Source organism: Hemicordylus capensis, chromosome 1, assembly GCF_027244095.1.
Source record: "Hemicordylus capensis ecotype Gifberg chromosome 1, rHemCap1.1.pri, whole genome shotgun sequence".
Taxonomy (NCBI): Eukaryota; Metazoa; Chordata; class Lepidosauria; order Squamata; family Cordylidae; genus Hemicordylus; species Hemicordylus capensis.
In genome coordinates, this window is record NC_069657.1 from 202,729,693 (window position 1) to 202,742,422 (window position 12,730).

A 12,730-nucleotide genomic window follows, 5' to 3' on the forward strand; every position below is an offset into this window, starting at 1 on the left:
AATTATCCAGAGAGATCCCTGTAGAAAGGGGGGTCCGGCAGGGATGCATACTAGCCCCAGCTCTTTTCAATTTCTATGTAAATGGTCTAATCACCCGTCTACGGCAAGTTGAAACTCACGCGCCAAAGATAGGGGACAGGTGTTTACCTATCCTGATGTATGCAGATGACACAGCCTTATTGTCACAGACCAGAGTTGGTCTAAAAAGAGCGTTAGAATGCTTGAGTTTGTTCTGCAATGAGGAATTTCTGGAAATTAACTACACCAAAACTAAAATCGTGAGATTTGCAAAGAAGCAACGGGTTTTTAGATGGTCCATAGCTGGTGCCAGAGTGGAGCAGGTGAAGTCTTACAGATACCTGGGGGTGGTGTTCCAGTTTAATGGTGGTACCTCTACACACACCAGTGCCGCTAAATTGAATGCCACACGATCTTCCATGGCAATCAGGAAATTTTTCTGGGCACAAGGTGGTGGCTATATTCCGGCAGCTAATAAAGCCTTTCAGGCTAAAGTGATACCTCAGCTGCTATATGGGATTCAGGTTAGACCACCAAAAGACTTACAAGCTTTAGAAAAAGTACAATCGGGCTTTCTGAGATCACTATTGGGGGTACCAAAATGTGTCCCGAACTCCTTAATACGGCTGAAGACTGGGCTATGGAAATTGGAGACCAGGGCCTGGCTGCTCATAATCCTGTATTGGATTAAGACTTATCTTTACCCGGCAGGACTTATACCTCATCTCCTAGCCGCCACCCCACAACCCCGTTGGTGTATGATGGTTGAGGAAATACTCCGGAAGATGGGCTTCTGCCCAGTACAATTGTTAGAACAGGGCGAGTCAACAGCAAGATCCCTAGTCAAACAAAGGCTTAGGGACATAAATTTCCAGGAGGAAAGGGCCTCTGTAAATAGGCCGCTACAATTCCTGAGCACTAAGAAAGACTGGGTCACAGTCTCTTATTTCTATACAATCTATTCACCAAAGCTGCGCTGGGCATTTACAAGAGCTCGCTTGAATGCTTTACCCTCAGCGATGCTAGTAGGGAAATTTGAGAGAAAACCCTATGAGGAGAGACTATGCCTTTGCGGAGCTGCTCCCGAAACACTGACACATTTACTGTTACACTGCCCACTTTATACAGATGAAAGAGATTTATTTTTATCTCAGTATCTGAAAGATCTCCAAAGCCACTCAGTGGAGACAATTCTTATATGCTTATTAGAAGACAGGGACCCAACAATATCCCTGGCGGTTGCTAAATTTTGTTACACATTGACCAAACTAAGAGAAGCTAGAGCACAGCAATTGGTTACTGTCAAAGATTCCTGATTTTATATATTTGATGACATTTTAGACTTTGTCTCCATTATTTTCTTTTTACTGTGTATATTCTGTGTATATTGATGTTTGATCTAAGATCGTAAATAAATAACTAACTAGGCCCGGATGTTCTGTGATCCGGCTATGTGAGAGTTGTGTTCAGCCAGATGTGATGGGGTAGGCACCAATTCCACCGCCGAGTAAGCAGGCAAGACAGAGTATGTGACGGGGTATTGCCCTGGTGGTTCAGGTAGGACATTGCAGTGGTATTGTCTATCAGTATGACAACAGATCATACTGTTTGTGCCATACCAAACCCACAGCTGGGTTTGGAAAGCATGGAGAGCCTTCCAAATGGCCAGGAGTTCAAGAGCATTTATGCGATACAAACTCTCCTGTTCTGACTACACACCGGAGACTGTCAATGCGTTGCAGTGTGCGGCCCAATCTGAGTTGGAGGCATCTTTCATGATAGTAATGTTTGGTGGTGGCTGAATAGCCAGCCTTCCTCTAGGTTTGGATGGTAGGCCCAACATCAGATGGAGATCTGTGTATGGTCTGTGCTTTGATGCAACACCAACAGGAAACATTCCTGTAGAGGCCTCATATGTAGGAGAGCTGAGGATGGCAGTTGTGGATACCATGAAACACAATGAGGCAGGTCTCACAATCAGTGAGACCCGCCATAACAGGGTTAGCGGGGAGAGTGGGCTTAGCCCACTCTCCCTGCAGACAATCCCTGCTACAGCCCTGGGTGGCTGGATCGGCTGCCCACATGACTGCTGGCTCCATCACGGAGCCGGCAGGGGCTGCGGGGAACGGGGGCCACACGGTCCCTGGAAGTTCCAGAATGCTCTGTGGTAGTATGCAGAGCATGCTGGAGAGACCCCCGAGCTGGGAAGCTGCTTTTTAGCCTCCCGGTTGGGGGTCTCCTCGTGAGTTGCCACAGCAACACACGATCTGAAAGGCCAGGTTAGCGGAACGCTCGCTCTGCTAACCTGGGCTAGGGAGAGGACTCCATAAGCGGGTTACCCACTTGTAAACCACTGGGCTCACCTCTCCTAGCCCGATTTTTGCTGGTCGTGAGAATAGCTTCAATAACTTCTAGATGGAGTGTGCCTTGTGAGTCCTGCAAGATAGGACCTGATGTGCCATGGCCCAGATGACTATAACTCTGCAGGAGTAAGGAGTCTGTAAGGAGGCCATCATGGTTGAAGTGTCTAGTATAGTTCCTATAAACTCTATAGTGGTGTGGTCAGGGCAAGTTTGGATTTTCCCCAATTTACCCACAGTCCTTGACGATCTGTGTCAGTGTAGTCCTCGTATGGAGTCTGAGGAGTTGTTCTGTCTTAGCAACCAGGAGCCAGCCATCAAGATATGGAAAGAGCTGGATGGACTGTTTCCTCAGGTGAGCCACCGCAACAATACATTCTGAGAAGACTCATGGGGCAGACGACAGGCTGTGTGTAAGACTGTGTATTGGTAGATCTTGATGACTACACAAAAATGTAGGTATTTTCTGTGCGAGGGCGAATAGAAATATGGAAGTAGGCATCCCGGAGGTTGATTGAACTGAACCATGCATTGCGGAAGAGAAGAAGATACAGTACCAGTGCAAGCACCTCTTAATGGTGCACTGGAGCTCATCATGGTATGGGTGGTCAGTAGGAGCAGTAGAGTCACAGGGGTAATGCTGCACTTCCAGTTGTTTTCAGTTGATGTGTTCTCCAGGATATAATTGGCATGCAGGGCCTTATTACACAAAATGGTGCGAAAGCTAGAGGCATGGTTTCTGTGTGCTTGTCTCATATAGGCCTGACAGATCTTGCAAATGTCTACTCTGTAGGCTTCCAAGGCAAGACAAGTCACTCGAGATGGCTGTTGGAAGTGGGGAGCTTAGCAAGACAAGCAGCATTTGAAGGTGGCCCTCAGGGCCATAAGCCACAAGGGGAATGAGGGCCAGAAGCATGTGGAGTGAGAGGGACCAAAGAAACAAAACTCTAAATGAAAGTCATGAGGAAGAGAAAGACTAGAATAAACTCAAGAATAAAGGTTAGAGATAGGGAAAAACAACTCCCACCCGCATTAGCTCAGCCACAGATAAGATGCGAAGAAGGATCTTTGATACAACTGCGACGGCAGTTGAAAGGAGACTAAGGTAAGAGGAAGGAAACACAGTGAGTAAACTGGGGGTGGGAGGCTACCGTCAAAATGCTATTCTAGCTCTGGAAGGTTCCGAGATATGTTCTGTGCATGCGTAGACACCTACAGTTTGAATGACAACAGCTACTACGAAGATCTATCTAGTCTGGATTATACCCATCATAAATATTACTGTACTAAAAATATTCTACATGGTTGATGCTCACTATTTTTCAAACAACAAATTTAACAAAATCAGCATCTTTGCTGTATCTTATAGCCCTTTGAAAGGAATGAATTATCTGATTTTGAGTTGTTAAAATGCAACACTTCTGTACAATGTATTTGTATCTGTACCTCAGAACCAAGAATGAAATAAACATACAGGCTTTGTCGGCAGAACGTTCAAGGACATGAAGCTAGCTTCATTATTCTTTCCTAGAACTTTGTAAACAGTTTTATAAGGCTCCCGATCCCTACCTCTCTCAAGGCAAGCTAATGAGATATCCATCTTTACCACAAATGTATTGTTTAGAAACTAAGTAATACATGGTTCTTTAAGGGGAACATCCATATAGTCACCTTGGAATGCTTAGCAGGTAGTCTAAGGTGACACTCAGCTCATCCATATTGGTTTGTTCAAGGCATAATGGAATTGTCAGAATGAGGCCACTTCTTCGGTCCTTCCCACCTGTAAACATGGTTGAATACAAGAACTGTTAGATCTGCACTAAGAACATTTGCTATTACCCAATATATCAACATACTTGGCTCTAAAACACTTCTTAAAAAGTGGCGGGTTTTTTGGTTTTTTAAAAAAGCGAATAGTAGTATTATCAATATATTTAAAAGCCTTAGGGTGTACGTTGCACATCCCATGGTACATAGCACATCTTGTGAGAGTTGTCCAGAGGAGAGAGAAGGCATGGAATAGGGCTGAGCGGCAGATGGAGGGGCAGGAGCCGAGGAGGAGGCGGCGGCGCTGCGGCAACAAGGAAGAAAAAGAAGAGACATTGAGCAGCGGCCTCCTTCACCCTGCCGAATCTCCTTGTGAGGAGCACGGCCAGAGCGGAAGAGCAGCGTGAAGGCCAGAAGGGAAGCCCAGGCTCAGCTGTTCTCCTTATGAGGAGACTCAGTAGGGCTCCAGAGGCCAGCCCTCACTGCACTCTCCTGACAGTGGTAGGAGCCAACCTCGCGGCACCAATGCCACTCTCCCTAGGGTGGGGGGGGGAGAGCCTGGGTGGGGAGAGAGCGAGCTGCACGTGTCGGGGGGGGAGAGAGCGAGCTGCGCGTGTCTGGGGGGGAGAGCGAGCTGCGCGTGTCCGAGGAGGGGGGGAGAGAGCGAGCTGCGCGTGTCCGAGGAGGGGGGGAGAGAGCGAGCTGCGCGTGTCCGAGGGGGGGGGGGAGAGAGCGAGCTGCGCGTGTCCGAGGGGGGGGGAGAGAGCGAGCTGCGCGTGTCCGAGGGGGGGGGGGGAGAGAGCGAGCTGCGCGTGTCCGAGGGGGGGGGGGAGAGAGCGAGCTGCGCGTGTCCGAGGGGGGAGAGAGCGAGCTGCGCGTGTCCGGGGGGGGGGGGAGAGTGAGCTGCGCGTGTCCGAGGAGTTGGGATAGGCCCATGCAACAACTAGTTATTTAGAACAAGACCAATCACTTAAAACAAACAAATATTCTATTTGGTGTCGGGCCTTCAGTGTGGGACTGGGGTCTGGGGTGGGGGAGTCATATTAAGGTGGGGTTGGAGCTCTGGGTTGAATGTTGTTAGTCCTCCCTTTTATTTGGTTGTGCCAGGCCTTTTGTTGGCATGTATCTGGGTTCTCTTGGGTAGAATGATGCAGGGTGTGTGTCCAGTAGCTCTGGGGCAGCTATTACTGTTGTGGTGGGGAATAGAAGAATTGGCGTTGGCAGAGCAGCTGGCCGTTACAGGGGAAGGAAAACCAGTAACTGTTTCTACTTCCGGCTGCCCTGTCAGCTCTCTGGCCTCGGGGAGCAGTTCCAACTTCTCACAGAAACTAGCCTTGATCCTTTGCAATGCCAGGTCAGTTCAGAATAAGACCGAAATCATCCATGACTTGATCATGGATGAGGGAGCCAACCTGGCTTGTATAACTGAGACCTGGATGGGGGAGGCTAGTGGCACAGTTTGGGCCCAGCTTCGTCCATCAGGCTACTCTGTTGTGGAGCAGACTAGGAAAGTGGGCAGGGGATAAGGGTGGAGTGGCTGTGGTTCATAAAGATACCATTGCCCTTACCAGGGCCCCTGTGTGACAGTTGACTTACACTGAGTGTGTCTTTCTTTCTGCAACTAGGGATAGACTGGGGATTCTGTTGGTGTACCATCCACACCGCTGCCCAACTGATTCCCTAACTGAGCTGACGGAGCCGTTCTCGGAGTTGCTTTTGGAGTCATCCAGACTTTTGTTTCTGGGAGATTTCAATATCCATTGTGAGGCTGACTTGTCTGGTGCAGTTCCGGAGTTCATAGTGGCCATGACAACTATGGGCCTATCCCAACTAGTTTCAGGACCAATTCATGTTGCTGGCCACACATTCGATTTGGTCTTTTGTTCGGATTGGGGGGGTGTTCCATGGGTGAGGAATCCTGTGGTTTCCCTATTGTCATAGACGGACCACTACCTGGTTAAGGTTAGTTTCACAGCCACAACCCAGCCCTGCAGGGGTGGAGGACCTATTAAGATGGTACACCCAAGACGGCCTTGGAGGATTTTGATGTTGGTCCTGCCAATGATTCTGTCAATACCCTGTCAACTCACTAGGGCAGAAGGCACGATCACTCCTAAGCATCCCTTCCGATCTGCTTTATAATTGGCCCCGTAGTAAACAGAGGAGTTGTGGGGTCTGAAGCAGCAAGGTAGGCAACTGGAGAGCAAGTGGAGGAGAACTCTGCTTGAATGTGACAGGACACAGCATAGAGCTCATTTGAAGGTATATGCGGAGGCGGTGCATGTGGCAAAAAAACAATTCTGGTCTGCACGCATTGCTTCTACAGGTTCACATCCAGCAGAGCTGTCCCGAGTTGTGAGGAGTTTGATTCGGGCTTCTTCCAATTCAAACCAATCCCCGGGGACTTTGTTCTGTTGCAATGCTTTTAATGGGTTCTTTGCGGACAAAATCTCTTGTATTCGGGCCAACTTGGACTCCATTGTTTCTGCAGAGTCTATTAAGATGGTGTCCAGCAGTCTCTCTTGCAGTATTAGACTGAATCAGTTTCAATCTGTGATGCCTGATGACATGGACAAGCTGCTTGGGGCAGTGCGGCCTACCACTTGTTCTCTGGATCCTTGCCCGACCTGGCTGCTTCTATCTAGCAGGGAGATTGTTGGAGATGGCCTAGTTAATGTCAATAACTCATCACTGAGAGAGGATGGGATGCCTCCTTGTTTGGAGGAGACAATGGTTAGACCGCTTCTAAAGAAGCCTTCCCTAGATCCCTCAGTGATGGATAGTCTCCAAGGCTGGTCTCCAATCTCCAATGGTTGGGCAAAGTGATTGAGAGAGTGGTGGCTAACCAGCTCCAAGTGGTTTTGGAGGAAACAGATTATCTAGACCCATTTCAAACTGGCTTTAGAGCGGGCTATGGAGTTGAGTCTGCCTTGGTTAGCCTAATGGATGACCTTTAGCAGGGAATCAACAGTGTGACTCTGTTGGTTCTTTTTGATCTCTCAGCGGCATTTGATACCATCAACCATGGCATCCTTCTGGATCGCCTGGGGGAATTGGGGATAGGAGACACTGCTTTGCAGTGGTTTCGCTCCTATCTCTCAGGCAGATTCCAGATGGTGGAGCTTGGTGACAGTTCCTCTTTAAAATGGGAGCTAACTCTCCCAACACCCCCCCCCACCCCGCACAACTTTCTCTCTCTCCCCCCTGCTAACTTGGGGAAAAGGCACCTTTTAATGTGGTGGTCTCTTTTATTTAGCAGGGGAAGAGTAACTGGCCTTATCCACCCCCAGCACAGTAACTCCAGTGACTGTTGCTGGTGTCTACCTTATGTTTCTTTTTAAACTGTGAGCCCTTTGGGGACAGGGATCCATTTTATTTATTATTTCTCTGTGTAAACAACCCTGAACCCTTTTTTGAAAGGTGGTATAGAAATTGAATAAATAAAATAATAATTATTAATAATAATAATAATAAGTAGTAGTAGTAGTAAATATTATGTAAAGTGTTTTTAAAGTATTTTCATTGGTTTTAAATTGTTTTAATTGTTTATATAGTGTTTTAGCACTATGTTTTGAATTGTGTGTTTTTATGTCTTTTTAAAGTTGTTGTACCTTTGAATAGGGCGGTTTGTAAATGTAATTAATTAATTAAAATATATTTGAATGAGGCATTGTTTGAATGATGGAATTTGCATTTAACCACACTCAGGCTTCTGGTAGAGCTGCTAAGAACTAGGGATGTGCACTAAGGAATAGGGATGTGCATCACAGTTTTTTTTATTCGATTTGTGCCCAAATCAGATCCCCTGATCTGTCCCCCGCAAATAACCCCCCGATTAGATTTGGATATATTCAGACCATTTATAAAGGTCTTAAGGGTACCAATTTTGGGTGGTGGATATGTCCCCATGGGTTCCACCTACTAGCCAAATTTCAAGGCACTGGGGCACTTCGTTGACATTTAATGGGTTTTTAAAAATTTTTTAGTTTTTACTGATTTGGTATATTTCCACGGTAGGAAATAATGGAGATTTGAAATCACCCTATCCTAACTCTAACATGGATCCCCGGCTTTAATTTTTTTTTCCAAGCTAAGCTCTAGCCCTTGTAGAAGTGGAGTTATGGAACAAAATGTGTGGTCACTATTTTTGAAATGTTTGGATTCTTTGGTGTATAACAACTTTTCCTCATTATGAATCCTTATGAGGATTCATGGCACACAATTTCTTCTGTTCATTTTAACTGTAATTGGACAGTGCCAACCGTCAACTGCCATGTGCCAACTAACCCCACCCTCCGCAAGGCAGTGGGGTATTCAGTTTATTTTTTAGGAATATTGAGGTGTTTAGATTCTTTGGTGTCTAATCACTTTTCCTCTTAATGAATCCTTAGGAGAATTTTTTTATTTATTTTATTATTACATTTATATCCCGCTCTTCTTCTAGGGAGCCCAGAGCAGTGTATATGATTATAGTTATCCTTACAACAACCCTGTGGGTTAGGTTAGGCTGAAAGATACATGACAGGCCTAGAGCCAACCAGTGAGTTACATGGCTGAATGGGGATTTGAACTCGGGTCTCCCCGATCCTAGTCCAGCACTAACCACTACACCACTCCTTCATTTCTTCTGTTCATTTTGACTGTCATTGGACAGTGCCAACTGTCAGCTGCCATGTATCAACTACACTCCCCCCGCCCACACACACACACTGGGGTATTCAATTTATTTTTTAGGAATTTTTGAAGTGTTTAGATTCTTTGGTGTCTTCATTACACACTTTCATTTCTTCTGTTCATTTTGACACCACTGCTTTGCGGGTGGGGAACTAGTGCCATTCCATGTGCCAACTGCCCCCCAACCCACAAGGTACACGGTCTATATTTTTTTTAAAGGAATTTTTGAGGTGTTTAGACTCTTTGGTGTCTAATGAATACTACAGGGATTCATTAAGACGAAAGGTTATTATCCCCCACCAAAGAGTCTCCCAAAGAGTCTCCCCCCTACCAAAGAGTATAAACACTTGAAAAAATTCCTAGAACATAAACTTAGTACTTCACTGCCTTGCATGTGCGTGTGTGGGTGTAGTTGGCACATGGCAGCTGACCGCTGGCACTGTCCAATGACAATAAAAATGAATAGAAGAAATGAAGGTGTGTAATGAATCCTCATAGGGATTCATTGAGGAAAGATTATACACCAAAGAATCAAACACACTTGAAAAATAGTGACCACACCTTTTGCTGCATAACTCCACTTCTACAAGGGTTAGAGCTTGGGAATCTGGGGAAAATAGTATGAGGAATCTGGATCTCGATTTGATTCTGGCATGATTCAATTTGGACCAGAATCTAGCCAATGGACCACAGAGGCAATTTATTCTGTCTCCAAATCACCCAAATCAGCCAGATTCAGGTACAAATCAATTTGTACCCAAATCGATTCACACATCCCTACTAAAGGTCTCTCTCTCTCTCTGAAATCTATTTAACTGCGATTTATTCAATCTGATGACTTCATAACCTTTATCACCATCCTTCACAGTACACCATTTAAAACAAGAAGCTGCACCAAAGCTATGCTAAGGCAGCTTTGGTTATAAGCAGATTTAGTAAGGTCACAGGATAAGAAATATTTTAAAATCTAAAGCTTACAAAGCCCTAAAGGGAAGTAATGGAAAATCAGTTCTACTGTGACCATTACTATTTTTCTCACACTTTTTTGGCTTCATTACTTGTTGAATGTGATGGTTTGAAAAGCAAGCTAGAACAGCTGCTAGAACAAAATGCATTCCATAATTTGCAGCAGTTGATTTTATGTAGTTTGAAACCTATCTATGCCATTTGATGTTTATGCCATGCTTATTTGTACATAGCTAATTATGGAAAACAGTTAAAAGTTTAGATGTACACAGAGGATTTTTTTAAAAGTTAATTAACTGAAGTGTTCACTATAACATGTTAGTTTTCAAAGAATAAGTATAAGGTCCTCTGAAGCCATGTAAAAAAAAGCAAAGACACTGGACAGGATCCAGACTGGTTAGTCATGACTAAGCATCACTAATTCACTCAAGTCCCATTAATTTCAATAGGACTTGGTCATCATTAACGTAATGTGCCCTGAGAACATTTTTCTGAAAATGCTGGTTTATATCCAAAGAACTTCCATTTATGGAAGGAGAATTCTGCTCACAGGAAAGGTTCTTCTGCAAGTACAGCTCTCATTCTGTGAATGGCAACTCCCTTCATTCACAGGGGTGCAACCATTTGACTTTGAAGCTGCCCAGCTATCCCTCTTTGCTCCTGTAGACCTTGTACACTTCCAGATTGGTGACTGAAGAGAACAGCATTACTTGAACCACTTTGTGCCTAGCACCCACTTACCACCACTGTATCTGGCCACACACAGAAGCACTTCAGTGGCTGGACAGCTGGTCATTTTTTGAATATTACTGTACTGCCCACAACAGAATTCCAGCTTGTTCAATAGGCTAGTTTGGTCAGTAGGAAGATCTGAACTGAGGGTTTTAATGTCACTAGTTTTGTGGAAGTTAGAAGATTCTGATATTCATTGCCGCAGAATGCTTCCATACAGGTATTAACCATAGTAAAAACTTGACAGCAAGAGGCAACTTTAGAACAGCTTCATGATAAAGTACAGTATTACTAGAAGGTAATTCATTATTGTAGTGATAGGCAAGCTTGAGGGAGGATTAGGCCTCAATTAGAGTAACTGCTTGGAGTTATTTGGCTTTTGCAAATAAGGAAGAAAGCCCAGGAAAATCAAATCCCTGTGGCCCAATCCAGAGTGAGGGGAAGGGTTTACTGGACAATAGCCTATAGAGAACATGGGGAGGGGTGTGTGAGAGTTCAGTTCTTCCCCGGAGGCTTCTGAAGGAGGTCTGATCTGCAACTACAGTAAGAAAAAGGGAGATTAACAGGAAGTCAACTGGAGGTAAATAGGAAGGATAGGAACCAGTTTTGCTAGACATGTCAGGGAATTTATTTTAAGTGCTTGGATCTGACTGCATGGTTCTTGTAGTTCCTGGGGAAGGGGTTACTTGAATGGCAGCAGTGATTGTTGGTGCTCTATAGTTTTATCAGACAGTTATTAATAAATTGTTGTTGTTGTCAGAGTGCCACTCTTTGTGTCCTGCCCTAGTCACATGCCCTTGAAGGCCCAAGACTATTCAAGCATTTATTGTAGGGAGGAGATTTCCACTTTACTCTCCCAGAATATTCACTTGGAAGAGTAAATCTGCTCATATTAAAGAAGTGGAAGGTGGCAGCCTCCCCAGGACTCCTCACAGCTAGAGGAGTGATTTTGTATCCACCCCACTCCCGCTTTTGATCATTACAATTATATAGGAGTTGGGGTATAACACAGTGATTAAGAAAGCAAACTATAACATAAATCCCCAGTATAGTCATTAATTCAGTGGATGGTTTTAGGCAAGTGACCTTCTCTCATTATATGTCCTCATATTACATGAGGATACTACTAGCTTTCCACAGACAAAAGAGCATTTGCATCCTACATTCTGAAGTGGTAAAGTCCCAGCAAAAGGCTCCTGCTTTTTCTGAGCATGTAGACGGGTTTAATTGTGTCTGTGAGCAGTGGTATCGCCAGAGACACATTCTAGTATTTTTATTTCTAAGGTAAAGTGTGCCATCAAGTCGATTTTGACTCCTGGCACCCACAGAGCCCTGTGGTTGTCTTTGGTAGAATACAGGAGGGGTTTACCATTGCCTCCTCCTGTGTAGTATGAGATGCCTTTCAGCATCTTCCTATGTTGCTGCTGCCCGATATAGTACCAGTGGGGATTTGAAATGGCAACCTTCTGCTTGTTAGTCAAACATTTCCCCACTGTGCCACTTAAAGGTGACTCTGCTTATATTTTCTTACTGCTAGTGATTTAGTAAGGAGATCTAAAATGCAAGTCCCTCTCACACTATCCATTCACCATTCCAGAAACAAGAAATAAGGTAATGCTTGCAGTTGAGATTTCCTCAGTTTTAGCTTGTAGTTCTGAATATCAGAATCTGCGGAGAGCCTGTCTTCCCTTAGGGAACAGGGACTTCAGCCAATATGAAGTGTATAAAAAGGAAACAGGTGGAGGAACAGGAAATGACTCAGCATTGTTAAGAGAGGAATATTACATCTATTTTTTAACTTGAAGCAGCTGAGTAAGCTTAAGGAGAAGGTTCTTTCCTTCCTTTTGTTGTGCCACCTGGAATCGGAACTCTTCCTCTTAAAATGCATTTGTTTGGGCTGTGAAACGAATCATTCTACTTCACTCTCTGATTGCTTTCTTTTATTTATGGGAGGTACATGAAGACAAAAAGACTCATACAAAAGACTTTAAAAAGCAGAAGGACATCCATCCATCTTCAAGATTAAAATCTTATTTATAATAAAATCAGAAGTATGAACATGACTCAAAAAAAAAAAAAAGAGGGAAACCATGTTTTGGACTACAAATTCTAGATCGACTACCTCATAAATAATGAGTTCAGAATATTATATGTCTTTAGAAGCCATCTGAACAAGCATCAGAACAGCAGGCTTTATTACTATCAATTAAAAG

At 44.6% G+C, this 12,730-nt stretch overlaps 1 protein-coding gene across 4 annotated transcripts in view; it reads right to left on the reverse strand.

Moving 5' to 3' along the window:
* The window catches only part of SESTD1 (SEC14 and spectrin domain containing 1), a 96,027-nt gene that overhangs the window by 48,138 nt on the left and 35,159 nt on the right, over positions 1–12,730 (reverse strand). For all 4 annotated transcript variants that reach the window (XM_053269156.1, XM_053269166.1, XM_053269136.1 and 1 more), the window contains exon 5: positions 4,050–4,158. In XM_053269156.1, the coding sequence (XP_053125131.1) occupies positions 4,050–4,158 (109 nt within the window). The remainder of the gene's footprint in view (positions 1–4,049; positions 4,159–12,730) is intronic.